Consider the following 27,500-nt stretch of genomic DNA (forward strand, 5'->3'; position numbering starts at 1 on the left):
AATCTCCAGCCACAGAGAAATTTATTACTTATGCATACAGTAATTCTCAACTGACTTATCTGGAATGTCAGTATTTCGGCATGAGCAAAGATAATTAAGGTTTTCTCTGATTAGATTTTTGCACAAGGAAACTGGCGTGTTTCCTATTGGAAAGAAGCGTTCCCTGCGCACTAGCACCATTACTATCACCTCCCTATTCTCATCTTGCCTCTTGAGGAGCAGCATGGCGGTAAAAGCTGCAAATCCTATCTTAAACGTTTGGCAATGGAGTTTTCATCGAATGCCATTTATCGTAAGAGATGGCGTTCTTCTGTGCTAAAGGCTGAGTACTTGGAACCTTTGAGCATCAGTTATATGGAGAGGCAGCGTTCTTATGTCGTATACGCTGAGCAATAGATCCTTCACCGGGAGAGGTAGCGTTTCTCTGTCATATAGGCTGAGTACTAGAGCTTTCACCAAGCGTCATTTATTTGGGAGAGATAGTCTTCTGTCATAAAGGTTGATTGCCGGAGCCTTCACCAATCGTCACTTACTAGGAGAGGCAGTCTTCATTTGTTATAAAGCTTGAATAGCGAATGCGTCATCAAGGCGTCACTCATCAGAAGAAGCAGCGTTTAATCTATACCGGGAATGTACGAAGGTGTGAGGTTCCGTTTGTTCGGCGTAACCCAGGCACGCTCTACCAGCTCCACTACTTGCCGCCGCCTTCTCCTCATTCCTTAATGGCGCACTGACTCCTCTGACCTTCTGTTTCTCCAGTATTTACTCGTATGTAGCGACTCCGGCTTGTATATCGACCGCCACGCGCACCCTTTTCACTGTGCGTCTGTCATCTAATCCTCCCCGCCACCTCCTCCTTGTTCTTGTTCTCGTTTTTTGGCTATTTTTCTTTTGCTGCTTTGCTTTTTTTTTTTTCTCTCCCACCTTCTCTCATATGTTCTCTTTCCTTTTTTCTCCACGCTCTCACACATCGGCTTTCACTTTTTTTTTTCTTTCCGTCAATTTTGTTTTGTTTTGTTTTTGTTTGTCTTTTTGTTTTGTTTGTTTATTTGGTTGGTTGGTTACTTAGTTTTTGTTGTTGTTGTCGTCGTTGTTGTTGTTGTTGTTGTTGTTGTTGTTGTTGTTGTTGTTGTTGCTGTTGCTGTCGTCCTCCTCATCCTCCTCCTCCAGCTCAATGACGCTCAGTAACATTTTTCCAGCAAAGAAAACTCGATCGTTAGCAGCTAATGACACTGAATCACAAGAAAGGAATTGCCTCGCACGTCAGTTTCTTGTTAACATCTGCAAGGAACTAGGAAAACAGAAAGAAATAAAGAAAGAAAGAAAGAAAGGAAGAAAGAGAAGTAAAAAAAATAAATAAGAAGAAAGAAAGAAAGAAAAAACTTGCTTACCTGTCTCGATGTCTTCTGTGTACGAATGTATTTATGTATGTGTGTATACATGTATATATGTATATTTTCTTGCATAAACATACAACCTTGTGCTTCTTGTGACTGGTTCGCTTGATTTTTTATCGATAAATTGAGGATAATCTAATGTTAATCCGTAAACATCTGACCTAGAGAGAGAGAGAGAGAGGAGAGAGAGAGAGAGGAGAGAGAGAGAGAGAGAGAGAGAGAGAGAGAGAGAGAGAGAGAGAGAGAGAGAGAGATTGATTGACATTGATTGATTCCCATGGTCAGCCATCGATTACACTAATGGAAACTCATAATCCGCATGGCAGCCCTGTGTTATGGACCTGCGGGCTTGTGTCCTTTTTATATTTCTTTCCTCATCTCTTATTCTCTTCCTCGTCGTCGTCGTCGTCCTCCTCCTCCTCCTCCTCCTCCTCCTCCTCCTCCTCCTCCTCCTCTTCCTCATCCTCCTTTTTTCTGTTATTACTACTACTTCTAGCACGTATTTTTCCTTCTTGTCCTTATTTAATTTTTGTTCCTTCATCTTTTACTCCCTTACTTTTCGTCATCTCATTTTCTTTCCCTCCTTTCCTATTCTTATACTTCTCCTCCTCGTCCTTTTCCTCCTCCTCCTCCTCCTCGTCCTCGTCGTCCTCCTCCTCCTCCTCCTCCTCCTCCTCCTCCTCCTCCGTACTCTTTTATCTTCTCGTTCTCCTCCTCTTCCTCTTGCTGGTATTCTTTCCCGTCCTTATATTGCTACTGCTACTTCTCCCATTACTTCCATTATTAGCACTGGTAAGAAGTTTTTGGTCGTGAGGCGTACGGGTATGGCGACGGGAGAAGATGGGATGCGGGGGACGGGTACCGTATGGGGGAAGACGGAGGACCAGTAGCACCTTCGTATCCGTGAGCTCGCGTGACCCACATCGGCACACCTTGATCGCGTTACCTCCTCCGCCTCGCCGCTAATTGCACGGGCGAGGCGGCGGCTTGAAGGTGATCGTCCCGTCTGGTAACACTGCCCTCGCCGCGCTGCCTGACTCACGCCTCGACTCACTCACGCAGGGCACGTTTTTATTGTCACTGCAAATGGAGACAAGGGAAATGCTGCGCCGTTGAAGGGGTTGCTGATGAAGACAAGGGAAGTGTTACATTTTTCATGCTCAGGTAAAAGAAAGGTAAAAGAAAATTTGTAACTCAGAATTGTCTCTCGAGGAAAGGAAAACATCTGGGTAAACCATTCGCTGCCTTCCCATGGTCCTCCCCAGCCCTGTCCTGCCTCTAAGACCGAACCTTTGGCTTAATTCTGGGAAAGGACAGGTGGTGGCATGGATGAGACCTTGCTGGGGGCAGGCTCAAGGATGTGGACGTGTTAATAAGCTGGGGGTGTGTGGGCTGTTGGGTGAGGTGGCTGGGTGGGTGGAAGGGTGGTGGGTGTGAGAGTGGGGTAATGCAGCACGTGGATGGCTCAGGCATCATGAAGGTATTCCATAGTGAATGTAGCAATATTCTAAAGACGAAGGATGTAATAGTAGTGTAGTAGTATCGATAGTAATAGTGGTTGTGATGATAGTGGTAGTATCGATCTTTTCACTTTCGTTATCATATCTTTCACGTACATGTAAGAGGGAACAAAAAAGTAAAGTATCGCAATCCCAGATTCGATTGCAAAGAGTAATAACAACGAAAGAATGCAAATGACAACTTAAAAACAAAACAGTCTTTATCTTTTGCTTAGAGTTTATAGTTTTTACAGGATTTTAGTTTATTACTTATGTAGTTTATCTAACCCGTAAGATATATATTTTTTAGCTTTTTCCCCACCCCCCCCACACACACACAGTATACAAATCGTTAGTCACATTCACTCTCGCATTTCTATCGTATTTCCTGTTTTGTACATTTTGCATCAGTTACGTAATCTGACACTCGCCAGCGAAGCTTTCCCACATCCATGCCCGGCAAGTTTCCAAGACAGCAGTTTACTTCAGTCCCTTCACATTTTAAGCTCCCAGACACTAAGAGCTCTTTATTTCTTTAGATGACATCCCACCAGTAAGAGAAACATAAAGATAACACACTGGAATAAACGTGTAATGTTTTTATATACGCTTAACTCTTTCACAGCTAAACAAATATTCTACTTTATCCACCTAGGACATTTTAAACACGTGCTACAGAAAGGAAAAAATTAATCCCATCTTTTTTTCTTTCTGAAACCATGGAAACATTTTGTAGTGCTCGTAATGTTAAAGGAAGGCCATAGCAGTGAAAATGTTAAGACCATCACTTCATAAGCCCCACCAGAGTCAAGACGTCACCAAGGAGCGGAGTAGAGGAGCCACCGTGCACACGTGTTGTTTTGGGTGGTGTCAGCACCTGGCTGTGTGCTCGGCTATACAATGCCTGTTTTTGGTGAAAGTTAATTAGTTTTGCGAAAGTTGGGAGGGGGAGGAGTGAAGTACCAGAGAGAGAGAGAGAGAGAGAGAGAGAGAGAGAGAGAGAGAGAGAGAGAGAGAGAGAGAGAGAGAGAGAGAGAGAGAGAGAGGTTATTGTTGGTAAAGTACACGGAAAATTAACTTGAGTCAGACAGAATAAGAGATCAGGGGCGAGGACGAGGAGCAGGACGAGACCGGGACTACTAACACGTTCATCCCCCAACTCATGAATAACAGCCATCAGCGACTCCGGAGTGAGTGATGATGAATAAGAACCGTTCCCTCAGTGTATCCCTCCTAAGCTGTCCTAAGTCATTCATTCACTTAAACCAGAGAATGCGAGAGAGTAGATAACAAATATATCCAAAACCAAGTAATGGGAGAGAGAGAATAGACAACAGGAATACATGTGAAAGAAGAGTTTAAAAGAAAGGATAGCGAATGGAAGGATAAATATATACTTTCCTCTAACTTATGATCTTTGTATAATATCTGAATAAGGCAGAGTAAATCTTGTGTTGTTCAAGGCCTCAAAATTAAATTCCTTCATATATCTATTCGACACTTCTTTTTATGAACGGATAATTAGTGAGTTTTCTTTCTTTCTCTTTTTTTTTTGTGCCCTTGACCGTCCTCTTCCACCTACAAGGAAAAACAAACCTCTGTGTCTGCCAATATACTCTGCCACTCCTTCCCTCCACCGTCGTGTCTCTCTCACCAGTCCCCTTCCTTGCCTCTTTCCTGGCCAGGCGAGGATAAGGATGAATTATAACCACTTTCCCGACCCTTCCCAGGTATATCCAGCCTTTCCCTACCAAACTTGCTCCTCTTCTCCTATTCTCTATCCTCTCACGACTCTCCTAGCCAGCTTTACTCCATCCTATCTCTACTCTCCCCATATCTGATGCGCCTCTCCCAACGGACAAGTGAAGGGACCGGAGGATAGATTGTATATTCATGCAAGTTTTGTCCTGGAGCGGCTGTGTGCGCCCCACCGGTATGCTTGTAGCGGGGCCAGGAGGGGCAGAGGGACGGGAGGGTCGGAGGGAGGTCCTGGGCACGGTAAAGGTGATGTTCCAGGGCCATGCGGGGCTGGGGAGGGGCGGAGTGCTGGAGGAGGGGGAGTCCCGGGCAGAAATAACACTGCCTATCGATCCCCCCTCTCCCCACCCAGCCCATTGTGTGCCGGCGACTTTTTTCACGCCACCAACACCACTGCCACCACCGCCGCCAGCATCACCACTGCCACCTGATGCTGCTAAGTGTGGTTACCGCCTGTTACTTATTTCTACTCCCCTCTCACGGCTTTTCCTTCGCTGCCAGTCGAAATGCCCATTACCGACACTTAATTCTACTCTCACTCTCTGTCCCTTCCTTAGTGCCCTTCGCTGCCTGTCTAAATTTCCCTTCCCGTCTGTCAATTATTTTCACTTTCCACCCTTGTCTTTCCCTTCTCTGCCCTCGCTTCCCGTCTCTAACTGTCCCTTCACGCCCCTTCCCGCCCGTCACTAGTCTTTTCCTTCCCTCCCTTCGCCTTGCATTCCCTTCCACGCTGTCCCTCGATGCCTGTCGCTGTCCATAGTTCCCCCTTTCGCCTTTACGTACTGACCCTCACCGCTGCCTCTCGCAATAAGGGGAGGGAGTGAAGGTAAAAACTGGTAAGAGGGAGCGCGCGCTATGCCTTGCCAAGCCGTTCCTCTTTCATTCCTGCCTCTGAGGTGCGAATTTTGCATTCCCTGGAAGTTGTGGGACGCTCGAGGCTCTCTGGTCCGCCGCTTATCTCCGTCCCTTCTGCGTGTGAGGGCCAGGATAGCGTTTTTTGATCGTTACTGGACATGCTAATAAAAAGAAGAGGAGGAGGAGGAGGAGGAGGAGGAGGAGGAGGACGAGGACGAGGAGGACGAGAACGAGGGAGTGTTTTTAGGTCTTAATGAGTTTCGTCACACACACACACACACACACACACACACACAGAGAGAGAGAGAGAGAGAGAGAGAGAGAGAGAGAGAGAGAGAGAGAGAGAGAGAGAGAGAGAGAGAGAGAGAGCCGAGTGTCAATCAGTCTCAGCATAGAAAAGAAAATTATGCTAATCATATTCTTCACGTGAACCGAAATGCTTATCCTTCTTGAAAAGTGAGAGAGAGAGAGAGAGAGAGAGAGAGAGAGAGAGAGAGAGAGAGAGAGAGAGGGAGAGAGAGGGAGAGAGAAACACGATGCGAAGCCAAGAGCACACTTAAAAAATCTGTTATTAATTTTTCTTTGCTTTTCCCAAACAGTCCTTTTTGCTGCAAATTTAATGAGTTTGGAGGAGAGTAAAGGGAAGCTCGCCGTGTGTGTGTGTGTGTGTGTGTGTGTGTGTGTGTGTGTGTGTGTGTGTGTGTGTGTGTGTGTGCGTATGCGCGTGCGTATGTTTTTTCCTACTCTCACCCCGCACCCCTTCACATACATAAATCATCACGCAGGTTGTTCGTTTGTTCATGTTTACTTTCTTGCTTGTTTGTTGTGCTGCTTTTTTATATTACACAAACTTTATTTATTTATTTATTTATTTATTTATTTAATTTTTGCATTTCGAGTGTTATTTGTTGTTCTTGTTGTTAATGTTGCTGTTATTTAATTTTTGTTCTCGTTCTCATTTATGTTTTTCCTCTTATTTTTCCACTATTACTACCACCACCACCACCACCACCACTATTACTATGACCTATCCTATTACTACTACAATTATTACTGATACTATTGCAAATACAACCACTGCTATTATTACTATTACTACTACAACAGCAACTACGACTACATTTATTTCTACGATCACCACCACCACCACCACCACCACCACCACCAATACACTGATAACACGAATCTGAACTCGTGACCGGAACCCAAACAGTAAGCCTTCAAATGCTTTTCCTTAAACACCCACACCACACGCGGTATCGATTCACATTTGGCCTCGGAAACGTAAAACCGTCAGAGGGCAAGAGTTTTCCCCCCATATTTTCCTGCATTTTTCTCCCGCTATCTGCATTCACTCCCGTTAAGATGATGGCGTGGCGGGGAATTATTTTTCTCTTATCAACTCCATTGGCTAAACTTCCTGGTTCGATTCCCTCCCGCAGGTAAAGGCGGGGAAGGTTCGGTTGTGTTTTTTTTTTTATTTGCGTGTTTTGTGTGTTCTTTCCTCATTCGTATTTTTTCTTTGTGGCTTCGTGGAAAGAGCCGGGCTGGTTTCCGGTAAGATACGATGCGAATATTCCTCTTATTTTCTCTTCATTAAGTCTGTTATTCTCTTGGTGTATCTACTATTTTTTTTTTGTTTCTGTTTCTCTTATTCTTTGGTCTACTTCTTGTTTAGTTCTTTGTTATACTGGTATTTTTTTTTTTTATTGTATTTGAGGTGAGGATATACAGTAATATTTTGTTGATATTGTTCTTATTCGTATTTAGTTGTTGTTGTTGTTATTATTATTATTGTTATTATTATTATTATTATTATTATTATTATTATTATTATTATTATTATTATTATTATTATTATTTTTACTTGCGTTTGAGAAATAACTTCTTTTTCGTGTAGAGCACTGTCATTTCTTTGTCTTCTCTTTCGTCTTTCTTTCCCAGCTTTTGTTTTTTCTTTATTTTTCAATTTCCTTTCTTTTTCTCGTCTGTGCTTTCTTTGTTGTCTTTGTCTACCTGTTTAAACCCTCGAGATGACATGAAGCCACAGTGATAAGTGCTTCACTTTATTTTTGCTTCAAACCGAAAGAAATGTGATCCTTTTCTGAAGATTTGGAAATAATCACTATCACTAATTGTCGGATCTAGAGCAGTCTGCCTGTTCCGAGCAATGCATAGTCCCAATCACGGTCACAATTTTGAAAACTTTCTGTTATGCGTCTTTTCCCCTCAATCAAAAATCCTCTGATCTGCAGGCGGTCTGTTTACAAAAACCTGACTATCGATGGATTTGTAGCTGATCAGAGGACTTCTGACTGAGCAATAAACACGATGAAAGCTCGACTCGTTACTAGGCTATTGACCACTGCTCTATGTATATAGACAGCCTAATGATTCCGAAGATAAGGTAAACTAAAACGAAAGCGAACAAACGCCAGAGTAAAACGCAAAGAAAAAGAAAGAAAACAAACTGAAAGAGGAATAGAGCTCAAAGGAAAGAGAGAGAACCAAACCAATTAAACGCAGATAAAAGTGGAAAGTAAAGAGAAATCTAACCGAAAGCAGAGTGAAGGAAAGAAAAAAGGAAGAGAAAGACGCTTCCACTAAATTTCCTGTGGTGTTGGCGCGGCCGTGGTGAGGTGGGCGGGGCGGAGCGCAGGTGCGGGCTGTGGTGCAAACAGTGGCCGACTTTTGTTTCTCTTGTTTGCAGAATCGCTTGTGGGCATATTGGAGGGAGAGAGAGAGAGAGAGAGAGAGAGAGAGAGAGAGAGAGAGAGAGAGAGAGAGAGAGAGAGAGAGAGAGGCTAAAATGCGTTGCTGGCAAGACTCAAAGGGAAAAAAAAGACAAAACATAAAAAAAACAAGATGACATTTTGAATATTACTAAGTTTATTGAATTTAAACTGAATATCTTGTGTCTACAAATATCTAGATCATCACTCGAACTTTTGTCATTATTTTAGACTTCCAGCAGAGTGGTCGCCGGCTCAGACTCTTGTGACTCTCGTTAAGTATCAATAACCTCTCATCCCAGTGATTGGTTGGCCTCACGATAGCCTCCTCCTGAGCGTAATCTCGTTGAGTAGCACACTGATGACTTGGCGTGGCTGTCTTCTTAATGGTACCGGGCTGATTCTACCGAGTTTTCTTGCAGTATTTCCTTGAGTTTATTATTTTTAATGTTGCATCCTTCGCCCCAGTCTTAATAGTTTTCGTAATTTCTGTAGCTGATCTTTGAAAATCTAAGGTGTTGGTAATCTTACAGTATTCATTAAAATTAATTCAATTTCTTTTGCAAGTCTCTCTTCCAGCATTCCTTCGGGTCAGTAGAATTTTGTTGAATCTTACAGTCCTCGCCTGAATGTGTACAATTTTCTTAATTCTAGAACCCTTGACTTGAGTCCGTCGAGTTTACATAATTCTTAGAGGCATCACTTGAGTCTGTACAGTTCTGGGAGATTTTGACCCTCTCTTGAATGAATAGTCCTTGTAATTCATGAGCTTTTCATTTGAATTTGCACAATTCACGCAATATCATTCGAATCTTATCAGTTACCTTATTTTTATAATCCGTACCATAAAAGCCTTTGAAGATAAGTACAGTCATGGTCAGAAGTGAATAACTTACGGTCACTTCCACTGTGTTTAGCGTTTTCCTTCAGTCTCTTTGGTTTGCTAAAAATCTGTCAATAGTCAGATTTTGTAAGCAGACTGTCAGCAGATCAGGTTTCAAGACGCTTCTCAAATTTTAGATTATAATTTTTTTTACTGTTCTCTTTTGGGAATGGCACCTTCAGTATCCCTTTTTAATATATAGTTTTTTGTTGCCCTAGATCTGAGGCCATCTTACATAGAAAAAAAGAGGACCTTGGATTGAGGAACAGCTTTAAACACATACGAAAGAAAATGTAGTGTGTTGCTCGATCTGTGTCCATGACTGTACGTTCCTGAGTTGATTGCACAAAGCTCTCACCGTGATGATGCCAAAAGCGAGCGTATTCACCAGTGTTCCTTCAGCAGTCCTCACCGTGCTCCCACCGTCCCCTGGGCCTCAGTATTGATCGACAAAGACACGTCCAGTTTTGTGAAGCCCACCTGGAGGGAAGCTCGGGCCATCCTCCTCCTTCCTACCTGCACCTGTGTTCCTCTCTCCCTCAACCTGCCTCCATCTCCCTTCCTTCCTTCATGTCTCACTCAGGCTACCTCACACCTAACCTGCAGGCTCTCTCTCTCTCTCTCTCTCTCTCTCTCTCTCTCTCTCTCTCTCTCTCTCTCTCTCTCTCTCTCTCTCTCTCTCTCTCTCTCTCTCTCTCTCTCTCTCATGCTTCCTCGGGGATATTACACATGCATATGCATCTTGAAGTATCCTGAGTTAAGTAAACAAGTAAATTTTTTATTGTTACACGTCCCTGAGGACACACACACACACACACACACACACACACACACACACACACACACACACACACACACACACACACACACACACACAGGAGAAGTAGTAGAGAGCAAACTGGTTCCGGTGTCCCCTTCTCCACTTTCCTCCTCTTCTTCTTCTTCCTCCTCCTCCTCCTCCTCCTCCTCCTCCTCCTCCTCCTCCTCCTCCTCCTCCTCCTCCACTAAATTTCCCTTCAGCCCTTTTCATTTAGGCGAACATACCGCGCGTCAGAGAGAGAGAGAGAGAGAGAGAGAGAGAGAGAGAGAGAGAGAGAGAGAGAGAGAGAGAGAGAGAGAGAGAGAGAGAGAACAAGCACTATATGGAGTCTCTAAATTTCTCATTTCTGCTCTTCTCTTCCCTCTTTCATCATCACCACCACCACCACCACCACCACCAATCCCATCACTCGAACACAAACTTCCTTCCTCCCATCCACTCCTCCTCTTCATTTCGAGCAAGTTAGGCTGAAAACCAGATTAGGAGTGTCGACATGGTCTGGGGCATCTCTGTGGCTCGTCCTCTTCCTCTCCTTCCCTTTCGCTTTGTAACTCTCTCATCCTCCTCTTTGGTGCGAATAGCGAGAAGAAAAAATCGCAAAAGAATAATGAAAATGCAATTGTTCAAAATACATCCATAAAAGACCCTGGGGAACTAATCAAATAATACAATGTAGCGTGAGTGGACTGAGTGCAGCGAGTGAGTGGGAGAGTGAGTGAGTGAGTGAGTGGGTGTTGATTTTAAATGCAATAGGAATGACAGATTTTTATGTAATCTTGTGTTTGGTTTGTGTAGCTGAGAGAAAGAGAGAGTTTAGTGCAGCGAGTGAGTGAGTGGATGTTGAAATTAGAGGCAATATGATTGATTTGTTTTTATATAGTCTTGTGTTTGGTGTGTGTGTGTGTGTGTGTGTGTGTGTGTAGTTGAGATGTGGACACGAGTTAAAGATGAGTGCTGTATATGGTTTTAATATGTGACGCACGTTGGCGGAAGTTACTGAGTTATCATACAAGGGATTAAAGAGAAATTAAATAAAAGCAGTCCCATCAAAAAATGTTTTATATTGAAAAATATAGGAAATGAAATGTAAATTAAAGTGCACAGGTGCATGATGGAACTAAAACATTAATTTAACGGATGGCGAGTTGCAGAAAAAGAGAAAATGCTAAAAAATATAAATAGATTTAGCATCACAAAGAAAAAAAAAATGAAAATGACTCATGGAGAAAAGAAAAGAAACTGCCATCTGTTCAGAGAGCAACTCAACAAAACATACAAAACAAGGGGGTTATATTTCAACACACAAAGAATCAACTAAAACGGTACTTACAAAATACACACGATTTAAGGAAGAAACAGAGATGAAAGTGAGTAAAAGTCTTTAAGAAAAACTAAAGCAAGAAAAAAAAAGGGCCAAAAAATTCTCGTGTTCCACAAAGGCAACGAGAGAAGTGCCATTCATGACCAAACCGAGATTAGGAAAGCAAGTCCTTATCTCCCCTCTCTTCCTCCAATCTCCTCTCTCTCTACTCTCCCTTCCCCACTCTTCCCTCTTCCATCCACGTTCTCCTCTCCTCTCCCTTCCTTACTCTTCCCTCTTCTATCCAGTTTCTCCTCTACTCTTTCTGCTCTCCCATCTTCCTTACACGTACAGCTATCTACTCCTTCCATCACCCAGCGCTGCCACTAATGAGTCTCGCAAATTGTTCACACACCCACCCGCCTATCCACCCACCCACACACACACACACACACACACACACATACATACATACACGGAGCAGGAAGGCAGTGTACAAGTGACTACAGGGTCTCCTTTAAAAGTATTCTTAGCAAACCACAGTGCGGCTTGAGGCGGGCAGTGCAGGCGTGCTGGTAGACAGAAATGCAGGGAAGGAGGCACGCAGGCTGACAGACCTTCACATACACACACACACACACACACACGCACACACGCACACACACACGGTGACCTCCTGACCAAGTGAAGTGAGTATATGCCAAGAGTACACAACTACTTCACCTTTAAGAAGCTTGCGAGAGACAGAGACGGAGTTCGAAGTCTCACTCAGGAAGGAGAGACACTGGCGCAGAAATGACTGCATCCGTGGCCGTCTTCACTTGTGTCTTCTCCCTCACTTCTTCCTCCTTCTCAATCCTTGCATTGCTTCTTCTCTCTCCTTCTCCTACTTCTTCTTCTCCTCCTCCTCAACTTCTTCCTACTTCAACCAGCTTCTCGATCAATCAGAGAGAAGTTTATCGCAGTTTTAATGACACTTTGTCGGACTATTGTTGAACTCGACGCTAAAGTTGGATATTGGCTGGAAGTTGGTCACAAAACAGGCTGTGCTCGGACGGCCGCCAGATGGAGAAAAGGGGAAGCCGGCCACCAGAGAGAGAGAGAGAGAGAGAGAGAGAGAGAGAGAGAGAGAGAGAGAGAGAGAGAGAGAGAGAAATTATTAGCTAAGAGTACGTTGCGTTACTTTAGTACTTCATGTTAGAGTAAATAGATTGAGTGAATAAGATACGAGTCTGTTGGATGAGTAACTAGATGATAAGCAAACTATTGATAACCAAAACTCACTGACAATCAAAAACATAATCTTGAACTTGACATAATTCTTTTTATGACACCTGGACTATAATGGAAAGATTGAAAATTACCCTCATGCAGGAACTGAATGATATATGAGCACTTCGGGAAATATAAACGTAGATATCCGATGCATCAATAGTTTGTATCGGAAACGCCAATGACACCCAAACAAACACAAACAAACCCATCATTCTCGAGAGGGAGCCAGAACTATTTGATTTTATTCTCTTGTTTTTTTTCTTGTTTTTTTTTTTTTTCTGTTCGTTTATCCCTCTTTTCATTGTTGGGGGAACGGGATGGCGGTGCTTTGTGGGGCAGTGATGGTGGTTGTGGTAGTGGTGGTGGGCGTTGGGGCGGGATATCAGCGTGACTGGTAGGGGAGATGTGTGACCTAGTGGGGGAGATATAGTGACCTGAGTGGGGAGATAGTGTGACTTGGTGAGAAGATAGTGTGACTTGGTGGGAGGAGATAAGCGTGACATGGTGGGGGAGATTAGCATTACCTGGTGGCGGAGGTAAGAGATGAGAAAGGTTAGCGTGACCTGGTGGGGGAGAGAGGCCTTTCGTACAGTCTACATCGAGGCTCTCTTCTCTATTCCGGATGGTAGTTTACGAGTATAACTTCTATCTATATATTTTTTATTCCTCTTTTAATGTTTTTTTTTATTCCTCTCCTTTCTATTTCTATCGTTTTACCCTTTGCACACTTATTTTTTCATTCCTCTTCTTTTTGTTTCAATTTTCTTCCCTTTTACATATTTGTTTTTCCCTTTCCTTTTCTATTTCTATCTTTTTTCGTTTTGCACATTTATTTCTCGCTATCATTCACGTTTCCATTTTTCCATTTCTTCCTTTTATTCTCTCTTTTGATTTTCCATACTGTTCCTTTATTTCATACCAGCAAAAGCCCCGGAAAGCAATATGCAAGATTGTACGTACGAGCGTGTATGTTTATTTCTCGCTATCATTCATGTTTCCATTTTTCTATCATTTTCTTTTATTCTCTCTTTTGATTTTCCTATAATGTTCCTTTATTTCACACCTGCAGATGTCTGGAAAGCAATATGCAAGACTGTACGAGCGTGTGTGTCTGTAATTCCACATCGCCTTTACCGTCTGACCTGGCCGTGGCGCGACCCGACTTTCAACACTTCACTTCAACCCGTCGTCCGTAACAACACACTGATAGATGGAAGCGAGATGCACGTGTGGGGCTTGAGGGCTGGAGGCAAATATTTGTGTCGCTGAATGGAAGGTAAAAAAGAAGAAGAGAGAGTTCTGAATATCGCGGACGAATGTGGTGCCGAGAAAGGAAAGGTGTCATTGGTGTAAGTGGTGGTGGTGGTGGTGGTGGTCAGCTCTCACAAAGTTAACAGTGGCTCAAGGAAAGTGTGAATTTTGTTTGTATGGATCTTGCAAAAAAAAAATAAAAAAAATTACCACGAAGTTTTGGTGAATTGACTTTGCTGAGTTTTGTTGAAGAGGAGAAGGAGGATTAGGAAGAAGAATACGAAGTGTAGGAGAAAGACGAAGTTGAGGAGGAGGAAGAGGAAAAAAAAAAGAAAGAGGGGAAGAGGAGGAAGAAAATTGAGGGAAAATAGCGTAAAAGGAGAAGAAGGAAAAGAAAGAGGAGAGGAAGAGGAAAAGGAGGATGGAGTACAGGGGGAGGAGACCTTCGTTTGGCAGTCATGTAGATCACGTTATTAATTTATGTCGTGGCATTCAGCACTCGGTCATGACGTCAGGCCGGCGGCAGGTGTCTGCGAGCACGTGATGGGAGGGGCGGCGGCGCTCCTGACGAGCCAGGCACTGCAACGCGGAGTCGAAGCGACGCCAGCAATCAGAGACGATTGCCGTGGGATGCACCAGCGTTGTATTGGAGAACAGTACAGAAAACGTTGATTCTTGTGATTTTTCTTGCGTGGAAGGACTTTATTAGGAATAAGGCGAAAAAAAAAAAGCTATCAGTCACTCATTAGTTATGTAAAATATCTATATGTTATGTCGTTGAAATACACACTACAGTAAAATCCCTCTCATCCGGCATTCGAGTATCCGGCAGCTTCAAGTATCCGGCACATTTTTCCCCGAGCCTTAAAATCAATAATGTGTACTCATAAAATCGATTAAAATTCCCGTGCGAGGCATACTTTGTCCCCTCGCCACCAGAGCGCACTGCTTCGCGCCACCCGCGGCCCACTACACTGTGTTTACTCAGTGACTCAGTCCCGCGTATGCACTGTTTATCGCCTGACGCCTTCATCATGCCTAAAGTTGTAGAAAAGAGGAAGCGTGTTGTGCTTACACTTAAGCAGCTGATCAGATCAGCTGATCTTTGTTATGGTAAGATGCGTGAGTGTAGGGTGGTGATTGTGGACATAATTTCACTTCTATTCAAGTATCCGGCAATATTCAAGTATCCGGCATGTCGGCGGTCCCGTTGATGCCGGATAAGAGGGATTTTACTGTACTTCTATAAAAGACGGGTTATACTCCATAGTTTCTTCATGGAAATTTACAGACTTGCGTCATTTAAAATTCTATGGCAATGAAAAGTGAAATTTTTATGACCGAAAAAAAAAAAAAAAAAAAAAAAAAAAAAAAAAAAATATATATATATATATATATATATATATATATATATATATATATATATATATATATATATATATATATATATATATATATATATATATATATATATAGTACGTGCCATACATAACGTAATGAGACTTACATCGATATTATTTTCCGTCTTATGTAAGTGCGTGATAGAAGTAAAACAAACCAATGAGTTTGTTTGGAAGCATTGGGACGTCTCGGCCCTTTTCTGTTCAGAAAGCAATTTACGTTCGTCTGTGAAGAAAAAAAAAAGTTGGGTAGTAACGAGCGCCCTAACTTGTGTAAGAGAAACTCGAGCGCGTGGCGGAAGTTTTAGGAGGAAACTTGGATCCGCTGAAGGAAGCATGTGAGAGTAATTCTGGGCTTAACCTTGAGACTTGAAAATGCTTGATGGCTTTGAAAACAAGTTGAAGCCGAGTGTGCTTTAGCTGCCTCTTGTTTGTTCGTCTGAAGGAGGCTGGCTGAGGTCTAGTGTATTGAGAAAAAATAGTATTAGTTGTTGAACGTCGTCCTAAGCAAGAATATAGAGAGTGGTACTGAAATAAACGCAGGCGTATTTATAGAAGAGAATGCGAGTAGGTGAGTCAGTTAAGAGGATATGAATGAATACTGGTGATTGTAGCCAGGGAGAGAGAGAGAGAGAGAGAGAGAGAGAGAGAGAGAGAGAGAGAGAGAGAGAGAGAGAGAGAGAGAGAGAGAGAGAGAAACAAGGGCCGTATTCTTCATGAAGTTATAACATGTGCCATAGCTATGGCAGATGCGTATCATAACTTGGAACATTTATCATAAGTCGTGTCATATGTTGTGACCTGAGTGAAACCGTCTACCATTACTGTCTGCTGTGTGCAGCACTTACTTGATTTCAAACACTGAAAGACGAAGCGAAAGTTGCCGTTAATACTAATTTATAGATTTTATAAATATTTCCTTCAATTTTATGTACTGGGAGAATATACACAGTGGGCAAGATAGTAATTCAGTCTTTGAAATACGGTAAATGTGATCCCGTAGGAGCGCCTCAATGTCAATAAACAGTGGGCAAATGGTTTGGTGGTAAGGATAGCTCTCTCGACGATCTCTAAGGCCATCACTACTGCTCAGGTGCATTTTCCCAGTAGCTTTTCCCAGAAGGAAGATATTTAAGTGTTATGATCACCTTAATTTCGGGGGTAAATGGATTTATTTTTTCTGTGCCACTGTGTAGGGGTTCCCTCTCTAGATCGGTGACAAAATACCTGTACGGCCTAAACAATATCTTCTGATGAATTAGTACACCCAGAAGTCTGGCTGACTGACATGTTAGCCGACAAGAAGAGTTCAATAATTTTTCCTTCCAGTCCATAAAAAAAGAAAAAAAAGTGTCGACGTGAAACTGAGTCTATAACACACACACACACACACACACACACACACAGCGCACAAATGACACCATATCACATTAATTAATAGTTAGCGTTGCTGAATAGCGTTAGTACTAACCGGATGCGTTTTGGAGCTGGACTGGTGACGGGCAGGGGCGGGGGAATGGGCGTGCGTGGGCGGGGGGGAGGGTGGGCGTGGTGGCGGGAAGGGAACTGAGGAGGGGAGGAGGAAGGTATAGGGCATTATTGTGAGGGTGGTGTGTGGGAGGGGCGGGACGTGCTTGTGAGAGGGGAAGGGGAGGGATGGGCAGGGATGATTGATGCTTTGAGGGCGGGAGAGGGAGGGTGGGAGGGAAGGGAACGGGGTGGAGGGATAATGCTTGTAAGGGAGATGGAGGGAAGGATTAATAATGTGTGTGTTAGGCAGGAGTGTGTTTGTGGAGGCTGGAGATGGGAAAGGGAGGGGAGTGTGGAGGAGGGAAGGGAAGTAAGGGATGACTGGATTTGTTATTGTTTATTATCATCATTGTCATCATGAGTAATGGTAGTTATAGTAGTAGTAGTAGTAGTAGTAGTAGTAGTAGTTTTATTAAGTTTAAAGAGTGTTACATATTTTAGTATGCAAACGATAACGACAGTATTGGTGGAAGCAGAGGAGTGTCTTCTACGTAGTTACCAGCTCTGCCACCATCACCACCCTTACTACCGTCATCACCACTTTTAGGACCACTATCACCACAGGCACCACCATCACTAAAACTGTTACGGCCTCCACCACCACCAGCACCATCACCACCACCACCACCATAATCATATCAACCCAGTACTGTTGCCGTTCCATGGATACCCTTAGTTGTGAGTTAGTTCGTAAGTTCCTCGTCGTTTGATAAGTTTGTGCTCAAGTTAGCGGGAGTCTTTGTGTGGCGGGGACGAGAAATGGGTGTTCCTGAAATGTGGAGAAAGGAAGCAAAGGGAGAAGCAATGAAGGAAGAAAGAGAGAGAGGAAGGTAGGAAAGGAGGGAGATTCTTGACAAACAATACCCTTTTCACTTTCTCTCTCTCTCTCTCTCTCTCTCTCTCTCTCTCTCTCTCTCTCTCTCTCTCTCTCTCTCTCTCTCTCTCTCTTTGTCGTTTTTATTCTATTTTACTGTGTCGTTCTTAGAAATACGACACACACACACACACACACACACACACACACACACACACACACACACACACACACACGCACCGAAAACCATAAAGGTAATTAGTCAGGTTCATTTGAGCTTTTTCCCATTAATGGTGCAAGCGTAATCAGCGTTTAAATGTCACTAGACTCATGAAAACACCTCTTAAAACTTGAATAATTTCCACTGTACCTTGTTAAAAGTAGTTGGGAGAAGAATATGGTGAGGAGAGAGATCGAAGCTGTGCTAGGAATTACGTGTTATAATTTGGGTGGGCCTACAAGAGTTGCAGGGTTGTAGCGGGGAGGGGCAGGACGAATGTGGCGGGGAAGGATGGGACAGGATGGAGAATAGCGAAGCGAAGGCACTTTAGTGTTCATTTCCAGCAGGTTATGTTCAGTTCAATATTTGCCATTGACGTCACGTGGCAGAAGGTGAAGGCTGCGTGAAGGGCGAGTCATCGGGTTCCGGTTGTCGATGTCGATCTTGGGGGAGGGGGAGGGGTAAACAGTCACAAGGGGATAAAGACTGCGCTAGACTGGATAGTGAAGTTGTGCGATGTGTTTTGTTGATAATGTTGTTTACCTAGGTTTTTTTGTTTGCTGTGTTTTCTTTGTTGTTATTCAGTTTTATATAGTATTCATAGTTTTACATCGTATTCATAATTGATTCCTAATGATTTGCCTTCTTCCTCTCTTCAGGTTAGATAGTAATTCAGGTAAGATGATATCTATTTGTTGGAACTGTAGTAAATTTTTGTTCCGTAGTTTTTCCTGTATTCTTATAACTTAGGTAAACCTCTGACCTTATTTTTTCCTTTTCTTTGGGGTCTTGAATAAACAGTGAGGGAAGGGGAGAAAATATTGCACTAGGTTAGAAAAGTAATGTTGTACGATGTGTTTTGTTGGTTATGTTGTTTGTTTGCTGTGTTTTCTTTGTCGTTATTGAGTTTTGCATCTTATTCATGATTGATTTCTAATGATTTGCTTTCTGCCTCTGTTCAGGTTGGACAATTACGTAAGTTGACGTTTATTTGTTGGAGCTAAAGTGCTTTTCATTTCACACTAGTTTCTGCCTTCGTAAAATTTTATATAAACTTCTGACTTCATTTTTTTTCCCTCTACCACTTGAGATCTTAGCAAGTTGTTTATTATATCACATGTTTACTTCTCTATCCATCTTTATTTGTTGCCTCTGCCTCTTCATTTTTTTACTCTTATGATATATTTTTATCGGTGGTGCCTTAACTGTCTGTGTTTTTATCTGTGCATATGTCAATGTCCTTTCCTCCGTTTTATGTGTGTCGTAAATATCTCATGTCCACTACTCTGAGGATGCCGTGGAGCGTATTAATGGCTGCACCTGACGAGGGACATCACGTGTGTGGCGAGCGAGGAGACGACGGCGGTGGTGATGGTGGTGGTGGTGTAGGTGGTAATAAAGGTGGGAGTGGTAGCGGTAGTGATGGAAGATGGGAAGGAGAGTGGGAAGAAAGGAAAAAAAAGACTTGAATTTATCTCTTTTTGCCTTCACCTGATATTTTTGTCGTGTGAAGTATGTGCGATTCCTGCGCCAGTCTTTATACACCTGTTTTTTTTTTTTTTACTCACCTGCTTCAACGATCGCTTATATTAGATTTTCACGTCTTGTCTTTATTTTTGTTTTTTTTTCTGTACCTTTAACCGTCGTCCTTATCATCGTCTTCTTCCTCCTCCTCCTCCTCCACCATCCCATCCTACCTGATTTACGTAAAGATTTAAGACAACATCAATATCAGTAGCAATCCTTTCACATCATTACCAAGTCTAACCTAACCTAACCAAACCAAACCCAACACACCCTAAACCCTCTAAGTACTTCGGAGGTATAACAGGACCACATAAACTACTACATACTAATAGCATGAGACTGGGGCGGGACAAGACGTGGTGGGGCGGGGCCAGCGGTGGGTCATCCATCACGCTAACCACCTACATGCATCGGGAGGGTCGTGGTAAAAGGAGGTTGTTCGTCAAGTTAGAGTGAATGGCGTTTTTCCTCTCCGTGGTCATAGCTTTTTTCAGGGCCATTTAAGATCAGGTGTTGTTGACGTAGCGTTAAGTGTAAACCCTGGCTATCTGTCTTCCCAGACAGAGAGAGAGAGAGAGAGAGAGAGAGAGAGAGAGAGAGAGAGAGAGAGAGAGAGGGAGAGAGAGAGGAGGGAGGAAATTAGTGTCACGGGAGGCACAGGGACAAGAAATGAAAGAAGCCCGAATGAAAAAAAGAAGGTAATAAAGGGCAGAGAAGAGAGAGGCACAGTCACACACCCTACCCCACTCCCCCAACACCCCTCACCGACCCCAAACCAGCAACCTGCCATGCTTCCCCAATCCACGGAAACCTCCACCTCCAGTTTTCCCTTTACTTATCCTCCTCCCAGCGCCCTGTCTCATTTCTTCTCCTTCCCTTCCGGCCACCCCAGTCTTCAGCCTCCACCTCGCCCCACCCCGCACAGTTTAGGCTTCCTCCCGCCCGCTCGCTCATCCTTCTCCCCCTCCTCTCCGGGCCATCCTTCCTACTACCGCTGTGCAGAGAAGAGAAAAGAGAGAAGAAAATAAGATGAGGGTCCCCGTGGGTAACAAAGCCTTCCATTATGAACACACACACACACACAGTAAATATTGATTTGCAGTCACTTTATTCTTCTCTGTTCATCTTTTGTTAATATTTCCTTCACTTTATGGTGGGGATAAAAACTCTCTCTCTCTCTCTCTCTCTCTCTCTCTCTCTCTCTCTCTCTCTCTCTCTCTCTCTCTCTCTCTCTCTCTCTCTCTCTCTCTCTCCCTGTCAGCGAAGTGACTCATATTTTCTATACTTTTAAAATTTTTACGTATATGAAAATGACTTGTAAAAAATGGACCTATTATTTCAGATAACTTTTCGAGATTTATATATTTTTTTGGTTTTACGACTATATATATATATATATACACACACACACACACACACAGTTGAAATGTAATTAAAATATGTTAATTTTAAAAATCTCTGGGAACGTTTGGCTGTCTGGAAACAGGAAAATTCTTTAATGATGTGAGCATTTTTTTTTTTATCCCTCTTACTCTTCAGTGTTTTAGCGTAATGAATTCTCCCATCCGCTTTTTTCCTTTTATTTTTTTTTTTTATTGGACGCTCGTGATTATTATTATATTCTGTCTTATTTTCCATCGTATTCAACTTATTCACATAATTTCTTAACGTTTTTTTTTCTTTCTCAACCTATTTAATTTCGTTTATTTTCAATCCAATCGACTTTTTCGTATTCTCCCTCCCTCTCTCTCTCTCTCTCTCTCTCTCTCTCTCTCTCTCTCTCTCTCTCTCTCTCTCTCTCTCTCTCTCTCTCTCTCTATTTTTTTTTTTCACCCTATTTAATTTCGATGTGTTTCTTTTCATCTTTGTCGTCGTTCATGTATTTCATTTACTTTGAATATGCTTTTCTACACTATTTTTTTCTCCCCAGCGAAGTCTTTTTAAAACGTTCAAATATTTTCGTTTTTTCCTCCCCGACCTCCACCTTTATCTTTGCTTTTATTTCTCTCTCTCTCTCTCTCTCTCTCTCTCTCTCTCTCTCTCTCTCTCTCTCTCCATAAAATCCTAAAAATATTTCAGTATTTTCGCTTTCGTCCTCCGATTTCCGCCTTCATCCCTGCTTTTATTCTGTCTTGGTGTGTGTGTGTGTGTGTGTGTGTGTGTGTGTGTGTGTGTGTGTGTGTGTGTGTGTGCTTTCCTTCTTGTAATTTAAATGTTGCCTCCTTTGTTCTTTCTTGTTTTCTGATGATAATTCAACTATTTTTCTTTCGTTCTAGTCTTTAGTTTAATTTCTCTCGGCAGTCATTTGGGTATTTTGTCTTTCGCTTTAGTTTTAGTCACATTTTTTGGTCAATAATTTAGCTGTTTCATTCTCTCCTCTAGTTCTGGTTAGTTTAGATTAAGCTAGTTTCAGTTAGGTCAGGTTAGGTTAGTTTTTGGTTGGCTCTAGTTATATTCATTCGGTAATTATTTAACTGTTTCACCATCCATCGCAGCTGTATTCTTAGTTTTCCGACAATAATTTCAGTATTTCATCTTCTGTTCCACTCTTAGTCTTGCTTTTTCACGATAATTTAACTATTTTATCATCCTTTTAAGTTCTAGTAATACATTATCGAAATTTTAACTTTCCTCTTCCCTCCAAGTCCTAATCTTATTTTTTCGATAATAATTCGACCCTTTCATCATCCATTCCAGCTCTGTCCTTACTTTTCTGTCAGTAATTAAATTATTTCATCTTCATTCCAGTTTCAGTTTTACCCTTTCTATAATGATTAAACTATTCCATCTTCCATTCCAGTTCTACTCTAACTTTTCCAAAATTAGACAGTAATGAAACTATTCCATCTTTCCAGGTTCAATTTTCGTGTTCTCACCTCTTGCCCCTAAAATAGCACTTCACATTAGTATTCTGTGCTAAGATGAACGATAATTGGCTGCCGTGCTCCGTTCCTAGGGCTGTGATTGGTCGGTTGGGGAGGCCTCTCGGACACGTGCAGCCAGTCAGAGGTGAACAACAGGGGGTTAATTGTCCATTGGCTCACCTCATTACCTTGTCTAGATTCTATTAACGGAGTGAAATAGTGTGATTCAGAGAGAGAGAGAGAGAGAGAGAGAGAGAGAGAGAGAGAGAGAGAGAGAGAGAGAGAGAGAGAGAGAGAGAGAGAGAGGGGGGGGAGGTTGGGGGGAAGAGACATCATTCATATGAAACAGACAGAGAGAACAAAAGTGAACGAGTGGAATTCAGAAAGAAGGAAGGGAACTCTTAGAAGAGGAGTGGAAGGGAAGTATACAAGGAAGAAAAGAGAGGTGAAGAAGAGAATAGAAGAAAAAAAAGTACAAGAGGAAGGAAAGATAAAAGGAAAGAAAATTACGCAGAAGGAAGGAAATATACAATTAATTCTTAGAAATAGTTGCCCCTTAATGAAATTTGTAAGTACATAACCATGAGGTATACGGTGTTACTGGCAAGAAAAAAAAAAAGTATTGTTCGCCAGGATAAGACTAGTGCAATTCTGTATTAATATCAAGCTGAGCGACTGGTCTTAACACAGGAAGGCACGTATAGGAAAAAGAAGCCTGGGGAATACACCTCCTCCTCAGAGTTTAAAAAGTAGAATAAAAAAGAAAAGAAAAAAAAAAAAGGAAAACCACTTTACTCCCATAAGCTCATTACTAAGGTAGGAAACAAATATAATGATAAAAAATTGAATTGGCTGGACGCAGAAGTCTCGTCCATATGAACCTGTTCCAAGATTTGGTGTGTATTAAAAATTAACGATGAAAGAAAAATAAGTATTTCTTCTTCATATTGCGGCTTCTAGCAGTTAACTGGCTTTACTGATAATTATGTGCACAGTGCCATAATAATTGACTCATCTATTTTATATCTATATCATTTTAGAGTTACAACACTAATTATACCAACAATATCATAATACTTCTCTTTTAAAATATTTTGTGCATCTATTTTATTATTCTTTTAACCCTTTGATTGCTATGGGTTCCCAAGCTTGATCAAATGGTTTGGTGCGAGTGTAAAATGTAATTTCCAGTGACAGCAAAATAACTGATGGAGTATTTAAGTGCCTATAGTTTTATTTCCGCTCAGTAAAATCTAGAATTGTTTAGAGGAAGTAGCGAGTGTCACGCTGTTTTTTTTTTTTTTTTTTACTGTGAGATGAATAAGATAAGTATTCTTTTTCGTTCTGTTCCGTTCCGTTGAGATTGAGAACTTTATTTTTCAACGGCATTCTTTTTTCTTTGACTATCTTTATTTTTCTTCACATATAATAATCTAAAACTTACGCATTCTGTCATATATTCTACTTTGGATTTTCAAACTTAAATAAGTGTTGTGGTTGTTATTCCTCCCTAATGAGACGCTGTAGAGTTGGACTAGTTTAATGTTTCGGTACTTGTAAGTAAAGTAAAGAGTTCCTCAAGTTGAGTAGCAAGCGTCTTGCCACCATTACCCAGCGGTGAGAAGAATGAAGAGGAGTGATAAGCTGAATATTGTTGTCATTCCTTCCTATTCTTCAATAATTTTAATACCTGCAATCTTATTATTCCTCATAAGCAAAATAGCCTGGAGTTACTCAAGTGAAATTCTGAGTGCCTTACTGTCATTACCCGCCAGCAAGAGGGATGAAGACGAACGCAAGTTGCGGTGGCTAGATTAAACCTTGTGACGTGGCGCTCTTTGTGTGTGTGTGTGTATGTGTGTGTGAGTGTGTGTGGGTGTGTGTGTATGTGTGTGTGTGTGTGTCGCGTCTCATAAACACTCCCCTCACTGCGTCTTGTGGGTCTTTGCAACGCGACGCGGAGACTTGAGGGCCGCCATTAATTGCCTTGCCGCTCTTTGACGCTCGGATAATGTCTCACAAAACCTTTCTTGGCGCTCGGAAACGTCGCACAAAACATCTCAGTAAGCGAGCGTAGGACTGGCTGGAATTATTAATGTGAGCGAGTTACTGGCGGGGAGGTGGACGTGGTCTTGTCATTTTGCGAGAGTACGATAATTAGTGGAACGTACAATGTGGCTGTGTTATTGCTGTTATTAATGTTGTTTTGTTGTTGTTATTGTTGTTGCACTTTAACACAATTTGTTTTGTTTTGTTTTCTTTTAGTTTTTTCTTCTTTTTTTTTTTGTATATTTTTCCTTCTCTGTTTGTGCTTATTTTTTTCTTCTTTTTCTTATCACCACCACCACCACCACCACCACCACCACCACCACCACCGCTGCCATCATCACTATCATTCGCAGTTTTTATATCGAGCCTCAGTTTTAAGGCTTTACAACGGAGCACTATTCGGTCATCCTCATTATAAGTTTTCGGTTCGCTTACCGCTTCTAATTTGTTTCTGTCACTTTCCTGTCGTTAGCGCGTGTGTATTTTCCTTCCATGGACATTCCGTATCCGTCTTGCTCCTCCGTTCTGACTAATTACGTCGTTATTAATTTAGTTTCTCATTTCTTTCTCTCCGTCGGTAGGCGGTTCATAGCACCACTTCTTGGACTGTGATGATGGTGATGGGGATGGTGATGGAAGCAGTAGTAGTAGTAGTTGTTGTTGTAGTAGTAGTAGTAGTAGTAGTAGGAGGAGGAGGAGGAGGAGGAGGAAGAGGAAGAAGAGGAGGAGGAGGAGGAGTAGCAGATTCAGTAAAGAGAGAGAGAGAGAAAGAGAGGGAGAGAGACAGAGAGAGAGAGAGAGAGAGAGAGAGAGAGAGAGAGAGAGAGAGAGAGAGAGAGAGAGAGAGAGACCACACGAGTACTTAATTTAAATATAGATGCTACTCTCTCTCTCTACTGTACGTATAAAATACTTTCCACAGTCTCCTCCTCCTTCTCCTCCTCCTCCTTCTCCTCTTCCTCCTCCTCCTCCTCCTCCTCCTCCTCCTCCTCCTCCTCCTCCTCCTCCTCCTCCTCCTCCTCCTCCTCCTCCACCTTCCCCTCTCTTTCCTCTCACACGCCACTAGCACCTCATTTTCAGCCAATCCTCGTCTTTGAGCTCCTCAAATTTTTCTTGAGCTGATGATCTTCACAATTTGAGCACCACCATTTCTACGTGTGTGTGTGTGTGTGTGTGTGTGTGTGTGTGTGTGTGTGTGTGTGTGTGTGTGTGTGTGTGTGTGGGTGGGTGGGTGGGTGGGTGGGTGGGGTTTGGTTGAGGATTCAGAAGATCAAGGATGTTGTTTGGTCCTTTTCTCCTTCACTTGATATTTCCTCTTTTTCCTTTCTCCGCTTTACGTGCCACTAGTCTCTTTTGTTCCTATTTTTTCTCCGTCTCCTCCTGTTATTTTTTCCTCCATCTTTCTCCTGTCCTCCCTGTATCCTTCCTTCCCCAAGGCTATCCTGTCTCGTCTCACCGTCTTCCTCTCCGCCTTCACAGCATAAAGTCGATTTTCAATTACGTGCAAAATAAACTACGACGCAGCGGCAGGAGGGCCCGGCTGCCGCCCTCCCGGAAGGGGCGGGAGGCTTCCAATTTCTGAGGAAGTTGTAACGTGGAAGCCGCCGCGCCACCACCACCATTCCGGGAAGGCGGTAATGGGACTTCCCTCGTGGGTCTGGATTCTGTGGTTTGCGAGAAATATAAGGAGAGAATGCAAATAATAGGGCTGGAGGGTTTACACGCAAGGAGGATGGTGTACTCATGGAGGGGATGAGATGGAAGAGAGAGATACTTACCAGACTTGCCGACCCCATCCGTGCCGAAGACCGCCACCTTGATAGGCTCCGGTGAGGGCGAGATGTCGTCCCGGCGACTGTCGGCGGTCACAATGGAGGCGCGTCGCTGACCAGTGGTGCTCGGTGGCGCCAGCTGGTTGGGATCATCGCCACCCACAGCACCCTCCACGTCAGATTCCAGTCCTGCTGTGTAATCGGATTCTGCGTCAGTGGTATCGGCCAAGAGGTTTTCTGTCTCCGTCTCCGATTCTTGGAAATCTGATTCCTCGGTTTCGTCAAATACCTCGAGGCCGATGTCCCGCAGGGTGGCCAGTGTGGGCCCTCGGTGACTCCGGCGGCCCGGCCTGCGCCCAAGGCGGCCATGATTAGGGCGCGGGTTGGCGGCTCTGGCCACACACTCGCACAAGGGAAAGTTCACGTGTTCACAGTTGAAGGCAAAACCTTTCTTTCGGTGAATGCCGGCGGGCGCTTCCTCGAGGCCAGAAGAGTTGAGGCTGATTTCTAGGGCCAGTGTCGAGTGACCAAAACTTTCGGGCTCGGCCTCCTCTCCTCCTTTCTCTGTACTGCATTCTTTCATCTCATCCTCTGTCGTGATGCTCTGCAGTGTCTCCAGGGAAGTGTCTTGGTCTGCCTCAGGTCCAACACACTCGTGGTGGGGCAGCGTACCGCCTGCTGGATTGCCTGACAACTCCGTGGCGGTTGCCTGAGGGAGCATCTCCATCTTGCCGCCACCTCGCCCACTCCTCTGGTGCTACCACTTCCCTGGGGCTCAGGGGAAGATCATTACCACGCCGCACCGCACCAATCACCGCCTCACTGTGTCTAGATGCGCCACATCGTATCATTCACCCGACAATAGCGAGTATTGCCGCAACACCACCGCACTGTCTCAGCACACCACACTATACTGCCTCAATGAAGCCACACACAGCACTGCACCAGCACGCTACAGCACAGCACCACACAATGCACCACCATGTCGAGGCACAGCACCACAGCACAGCGGGGTACACTCACACCCACCGGCTCACAGTGTCAGACATCGGGGCGCGCCGCGTAATATCAACACTCACGTAGCAGGGATCGTGACCTCCACGCGGCCTGCACACCTCGCCTGCTGCCTTCTGCCTGCTGCTCCCGCCTGGCCTGCCGCTGTAATCCTGTAGGGCGAGACGAGAAGCACTTTATGGAGGCGAAAGTGATACGCGGGGAGCACCAACGCCTGATGGGCGGCTTTAATGGGGGCCTGTATGACGCCTCTTCCCAATGTCTTTTTTCTCTCTCCCTCTGCCAATCCCCCTCCTGCTTTACCCTCATTTCTCACCCTCCCTCCTTCCCTCCCTCCCTTCCCTCCCTCCCTCCGCGTCTGTCCTGCATCACCATTCATCGTCGTCTCCTTGACTCACCCGCCTCCACTAAGTGTTTAGAGAGAGAGAGAGAGAGAGAGAGAGAGAGAGAGAGAGAGAGAGAGAGAGAGAGAGAGAGAGAGAGAGAGAGAGAGAGAGAGAGAGAGAGAGAAAGCTGGGGGAGAGGTAGGGAGGGATTTTA

At 43.5% G+C, this 27,500-nt stretch overlaps 1 protein-coding gene across 2 annotated transcripts in view; it reads right to left on the bottom strand.

Moving 5' to 3' along the window:
• Positions 1-27,500, bottom strand: part of LOC135103454 (uncharacterized) — a 59,071-nt gene that overhangs the window by 15,687 nt on the left and 15,884 nt on the right. For both annotated transcript variants that reach the window (XM_064009762.1, XM_064009763.1), the window contains exon 2: positions 25,953-27,112. In XM_064009762.1, coding sequence (XP_063865832.1) covers positions 25,953-26,673 — 721 coding nt within the window. In that variant the 5' untranslated portion in view covers positions 26,674-27,112. The remainder of the gene's footprint in view (positions 1-25,952; positions 27,113-27,500) is intronic.

The sequence above is a fragment of the Scylla paramamosain genome, chromosome 9 (assembly GCF_035594125.1).
Source record: "Scylla paramamosain isolate STU-SP2022 chromosome 9, ASM3559412v1, whole genome shotgun sequence".
NCBI lineage: Eukaryota > Metazoa > Arthropoda > Malacostraca > Decapoda > Portunidae > Scylla > Scylla paramamosain.